This window comes from Bison bison, unplaced genomic scaffold (genome assembly GCF_000754665.1).
Source record: "Bison bison bison isolate TAMUID 2011002044 unplaced genomic scaffold, Bison_UMD1.0 scf7180017864506, whole genome shotgun sequence".
In the NCBI taxonomy this organism is placed as follows: Eukaryota; Metazoa; Chordata; class Mammalia; order Artiodactyla; family Bovidae; genus Bison; species Bison bison.
The window spans coordinates 586,148-592,684 of NW_011495063.1; the positions used below are offsets into that span (position 1 = coordinate 586,148).

General features: G+C 37.2%; 1 protein-coding gene across 1 annotated transcript; it reads right to left on the reverse strand.

The window, feature by feature from the left end:
- Positions 1-2,242: 2,242 nt before the first annotated feature.
- On the reverse strand, positions 2,243-3,175 carry LOC104980661 (olfactory receptor 145-like). Its single transcript, XM_010829418.1, has one exon. It carries the CDS (start codon positions 3,173-3,175, stop codon positions 2,243-2,245), a length of 933 nt encoding a protein of 310 aa, XP_010827720.1.
- Between the last annotated feature and the right edge of the window lie 3,362 nt (positions 3,176-6,537).

Here is a 6,537-nt window from a genome sequence, read left to right on the forward strand (position 1 = left end):
GGACAGGAAAGCCTGGAGTGCTGCAGCCCATGGGGTCTCAAAGAGTGAGACACAACTGAGCAACTGAACTGAACATTTAAAACACTCTGGCTTGTCTTTTGGACTCTGTGGGAGAAGGAGAGGGTGGGATGATTTGGGAGAATGGCATTGAAATATGTATAATATCATATATGAAACAAGTCGCCAGTCCAGGTTCGATGCACGATACTGGATGCTTGGGGCTGGTGCACTGGGATGACCCAGAGGGATGGTTTGGGGAGGGAGGAGGGTTCAGTATGGGGAACACATGTATGCCTGTGGCGGATTCATTTCGATATATGGCAGAACCAATACAATATTGTAAAGTTTAAAAATAAAATAAAATTTTTAAAAAATAAAAATAAAAAATCATATTAAAGTATAATAAAAAAAAATACTCTGGCTTGATTCCCCCTCTACTCAAAAGAAGTCCAAACACAGAGATGCACAGTTCCATTGCTAACTGAAACAATTCCATTGCTAACTGATTAATTTGCTGAACAATCAGCAAAGTTGCCTCCTTTACAATGTTACTACAGGTAATGATTACAAATTGTATTTTAAGTTACTTATAATTTTTTCAAATTAACCGAAGACATAAATTACTCATTTTAAAGAGTAGTTCTTTTATGTAATGAACAGATTTCATTCTAATTTTGAGGGTCATGAAATGAAAGATTAGTGCCAGGCTTAATTCACTCCTAGGGATACTCAAATTTTTACAAAATACATAATACAGCACATGCAGCTATATTCTATAGGTTTCCAAATGACCCAGTTAATTTCACTTGTTTAGATACATTTCTTTCCATTCAAAAAAAAAAAAGTTTATAGAGGGAAACATGAGTTTAAACAAAAAAAACACAAAACTCTAACCAAGATCAACAATATTATGTAAATAGAACTTGTTAAGGAAAAATCAGTCATGTTCATATTGCAATCAGGAGATGAAATATGAGTGGTCATCTAAAAATATCAGCCAAGGATTAAGTTATGCTGAACATCTCAAACAAAAACAAGTCAAAAATCAGCTTTGCCAAATTTCAAAATACATAAATACCGACTGGAGATTAAGAAGAGTGTTTAGTAATTAATATTTTTCAAACTATCTTAGAAAATGATTACAGGGTCACTGATACAGCATGTTGAGGATTTTTAAAGTAGCACACTTCTGCTTTCAAAAAATAATCCAACATTCATGTCATAACGTGCTTTACTCTCCAAATATTTCTTTCACATTAGCATTATTCTCCCAGCTGCAATTTAATATTTCTGTACCTAAAACTCCAATAAATGTAGCACACAGAGGCCAACAAAACCAGGAATAATCTACTTGTTCAAAAGGCATCTAGTCCTGTTGGTTTAACATTTTAAATCATAAATAACTTAAGCTTTCATCTTATATAGAGAAATTCTGTGATCTCAATAGTGTCTAGGGTCCTGCACAAGGAGTGAGTCCATAGGTAAAGGTTTTCTACTGAAATAGAATAACATTATCAGGAGTGTATAGAGTATACTGAAGAATAATATACTTGACTTGAAGTCAAAATGATAAGACTTTAGTCTACAATTTTTCTTTCTAAAGCTGTGTAACTTTAAGTAAATCATTATCCACTCTTGGCTTCACTTTCGCACCCATGCAAAACATGTATTTTGATGACTGGTTATGTGTCAGTTCTACTTACAAAGGTGAAAAATAAAACTCTTTGCTAAAAGAAGTTTAACACTAAAGGTTTACATATGGGAAATGGATTATCCTTGATACTCTTAGAACCATCAATCTCTGGTATTTCAAGAAGGTATATTATTGCTAAGTGAAATATGGAAAGATAAGAGTAGAAACAGAGTATCTTATTTATCCTTCTTATTGCAAGTTGACAGATTAAAAATAACCCATGTGATAGGTTTCAGTCTAATGTTATGTAATTCATTATTTGGAGGCCATTCATCTTCTCCCAGTGCAAAAATAATTTCAAAATGATAAGGAAAAAAGATAATATATTCACTATTTAATGTTATTACTATGTAAGAAAAAGAGATGATATGTATTTTTAAAACACTAAGAAAAACATATAGAAATGGAAATAAATTATTCATACAGGATTTAAATTTCTTTAAGATACTAGGTTAAAAAAAGGTAATAAAAATATGGTAAGAAGGTTCCCATTAAAATTAAAAACAATATATCACAGTAAAAGTTACTTCTGCACACAGACAGTTCTAATTAAAACTGTCTCCTACTCAGGGTTTTTCTCAGAGCAAGTTTAACATCTTTGTTCCTCAAGCTGTAGATTAATGGGTTCATCATAGGAATCATATTGGTGTAAAAGACAGAAGAGATCTTCCCATCATCCATAGACACAGCAGAAGGTGGTTTGAGATACATGAATGCCCCTGATCCAAAGAAGAGAGAAACAGCAATGATGTGTGAACTGCAGGTGCTGAAGGCTTTGGACCCACCCTCTGTGGAGCTGATGTGGAGGATGTTGGTGAGGATGAGACCATAAGAGACAAAGATGGTGAGACTGGGCACAATGATGTTGATGCCCACTACAATAAACACTTCCAGCTCACTGACATAGGTACTTGTGCAGGAGAGCTCGAGCAGAGGGAGAATGTCACAGAAATAATGGTTGATGGTGTTTGCATCACAGAAGGTGAGTCTCAGCATGCATCCAGTGTGAGCCATGGCACCAGAAAATGCCATCAAGTAGGAACCAAACATAAGGCTGGAACACACTTTAGGGGACATGGCACCATTATATAAGAGTGGCTTACAGATGGCCACATAGCGATCATAGGACATTGATGTCAGCACATAGCATTCAGAAATGCTAAAAAAACAGAAGAAGTAGAGCTGGGTCATGCACCCCATGTAAGAAATAATATTCTTCTTTGATAAGAAGTTAATCAGCATCTTGGGTGTAAATACAGAAGAATAACAGAGGTCTACGAAAGACAAATTAAATAGGAAAAAGTACATGGGGGTGTGTAGGTGTGAATTCAGTGCAATTAGTGTTATCAATCCCAAATTTCCCAGCACAGTGACCATGTACATTCCTAGGAACAGGAAGAACAGAGGGAGTTGGAGATCTGGCTGGTTGGTTAATCCCAACAGAATGAATTTGGTCACAAAAGAGCCATTTCCAGGAGCCATTCTTCTCTAAGGTGATCTGTGAGCACAGAAAAAAAAAAGGTTACATCGAGAACAATGTTTTCACACAGTATCTCCTCTCACAAGTGTGCTGTTTGGGCTGGAGATATCTGAGAGTAACCCAGCCTGGACTCATGGAATTGTCTTACCTACTCTCTCATGGAATTGTGTTACCATTATCCTGAAACTGAGTGACAGGGAATTTCACTTTTTGGTGTCTTTATAAACTAAGTAAGAAAGAGTATCAAAACTTAGCCTACAGAAGAAAGAAACCACTGCCCTGTGCAGACTTGACTGCTTGGGATAAAAAACAAACAGTGGATAAAGGAGAGGTTTGGACGAGGACTGACTCATTCTTCCCACATCTCAACATTTCTCCTTTCGCTTGGGGTCTCCCCTCACCATTAAGACTATGGGCAGAGACTCTAGCAATCAGGTGCTGGCCTTTAAAGCAGATTAGACTGGTGGGGTGAGAACAAAGGAAATTACTTCTTAACTAAAACTAAATGGCCAGAGTCTATGAGAGGTTAACTCTTCACCCCACATTACAGAGTAAAAGCTGTAACTGTAGATGAGTGAGACTTCCGTCCATGGAGAGGGAACTTACTGACTGATCTAACGCATGCTTTTAGGCCCCTAGTGTCTCTGAGTGTTCACTGATCCATGTCTTGAATAGACATTTTTCTAAGTTTTATTTGAGTCTCAAGGTACTAAATTGGAAATAAACTGTGATATCTTAGATCTTTGAACTTCAATTTCAAACAAGAAGGACATGAATAAATGGAATTCAGAAACTCACCTTCCTTTCTCCAGAAAACCCGAGGTCATTGGTTTTACCCTCTGGGCTTAGTAGGGCAATTTCAGGTTCTGAAGCTCTGGTTCCTTTGATTCTTAAGAGAATGCGGTTCACATATATTTTCTGATTTGACTTCAAAATCTTTTAGAAATATAGATCATAATTTCTGTTTATGACTTTCAGTCCACTCAAGCAGCAGAGAAAAATAAGCATTCTTATTATTATTTTTGCCACTTGGTAAGTCACAGATTTAATGTGAGGGTGATGCTATAATGTACTCAGTTATAAATGTGGCAGAAGTTTATTCAGTCTCTTCCCCAGGGAAACACTCTATGTATAATAGGGACCTGGGGGGATTGCATTTGCATCCTGTACCTTAATCTGTCCTTTGTCCCTTAGAGATTCAATAGTTTACTCAAGTTTTCCTTTCACTTAGGGATTGTCCATTCACCAAAGAAGAGCCAAATCTCCCATTTTCTGTTCATGTAGATTACAGAAATGAAGAGGAAGCCCTAGTCTCTTTTTTTCTACAAAAAACAGCTGATTCAAAAACAATTTATGTACCGAATATGTAGGATTCAGAAACTTGTTAAGAGAGTCTTTCACCTAGTTCATGGAAAAAGATATACCACATAAATAGAGACCAAAAAAAAGCAGGAGTAGCAATACTCATATAAGATAAAATAGACTGTAAAACAAAGGCTGTGAAAAGAGACAAAGAAGGACACTACATAATGATCAAAGATCAATCCAAGAAGAAGATATAAAAATTATAAATATATATGCACCCAACATAGGAGCACCGTAATATGTAAGACAAATGCTAACAAGTATGAAAGGGGAAATCAACAATAACACAATAATAGTGGGAGACTTTAATACCCCACTCACACCTATGTGTGATCAACTAAATAGAAAATTAACAAGGAAACACAAACTTTAAATGATACAATAGACCGGTTAGACCTAATTGATACCTATAGGACATTTCACCACAAAACAATGAATTTCATCTTTTCTCAAGCGCACACAGAAACTTCTCCAGGATAGATCACATCCTGGGCCATAAATCTAGCCTCAGTAAATTCAAAAAAAATTGAAATCATTCCAAGCATCTTTTCTGACCACAATGCAGTAAGATTAGATCTCAATTACAGGAGAAAAACTATTAAAAATTCCAATACATGGAGGCTGAAAGACACACTGCTGAATAACCAACAAATCACAGAAGAAATCAAAAAAGAAATCAAACTTTGCATAGAAACAAAGGAAAATGAAAACACAAAAACACAAAACCTGTGGGACACTGTAAAAGCAGTGCTAAGGGGAAGGTTCATAGCAATACAGGCATACCTCAAGAAATAAGAAAAAAGTCAAATAAATAACCTAACTCCACACCTAAAGTAACTAGAAAAGGAAGAAATGAAGAACCCCAGGGTTAGAAGAAGGAAAGAAATCTTAAAAATTAGGGAAGAAATAAATTCAAAAGAAACCATAGCAAAAAATCAACACAGCCAAAGCTGGTTCTTTGAGAGGATAAATAAAATTGAAAAACCACTAGCCAGACTCATCCAGAAATGAGTCCTAGCAAATCAGTGCTGGTGCTGTGCTTACTCACTCAGTCTTGTCCAACTCTTTGTGACCCCATGGACTGTAACCTGCCAGGCTCCTCTGTCCATGGGGATTCTACAGGCAAGAATACTGGAGTGGGTTGCCATGCCCTTCTCCAGGGGATTTTCCCAACCCAGGGATCGAACCCATGTGCCCCTCATTGCAGATGGATTCTTTATTATCTGAGAAACCAAGGAATCCCAAGAATACTGGAGTGGGTGGCTCATGCCTTCTCCAGGGGATCTTCTTGACCTAAATAGAACAAGGGTCCCCTGCATTGTAGGTAGATTCTTTACCACCTGGGCTACCAGGGAAGCCCAATTAACTGGCCTATCAATGACTCACTTATAGGAAAAATGTTCCCTCTGAGATTTTCTAATCCATCAATTCTCTACACAGTCTAGAAATTAACTCTTATTAAAGAGTAAAGGAACAATGGGTCTTCAGGTAAAAGCTTTCTTATAATTTAAATGGTTCTGAAATAACAATTTTCTTCTGTATCAGAACTTGAACAGTGCAAAAAACTCAGGTTCTTGAGCACCCTCACCGTTTTTGGTTTCCACACCGAGGTAGAGTTTATAGTGAGACTGAATCTCAGCCTGTTATATCTACCTCTATGTGGCCTTTTTCTCACCTTACAAGGTGAAGAAAGTGCTCAGCAAGTTTTCAGATCTTTTTCAGAGGTGATTGTTTCATATACAGCTGTAGAATCACTGCATTCATGGAGGGAGGTGAGCTCAGGATCTTCCTATGTTCCCATCTTGAACCACGTTCCCTAAAACTGGGCTTCGCTGATAGCTCAGTTGGTAAAGAATCCGCCTGCAATGCAGGAGACCCCGGTTCAATTCCTGGGTCAGCAAGATCTGCTGGAGAAGCAATAAGCTACCCATTCCAGTATTCTTGGGCTTCCCTTGTGGCTCAGCTGGTAAAGAATCCACCTGCAATGCAGGAGACCTGG

Bases quoted from the DNA above. Each gene is read 5' to 3' on its own strand.
- LOC104980661 (XM_010829418.1), bottom strand. From the start codon at position 3,175: ATGGCTCCTGGAAATGGCTCTTTTGTGACCAAATTCATTCTGTTGGGA.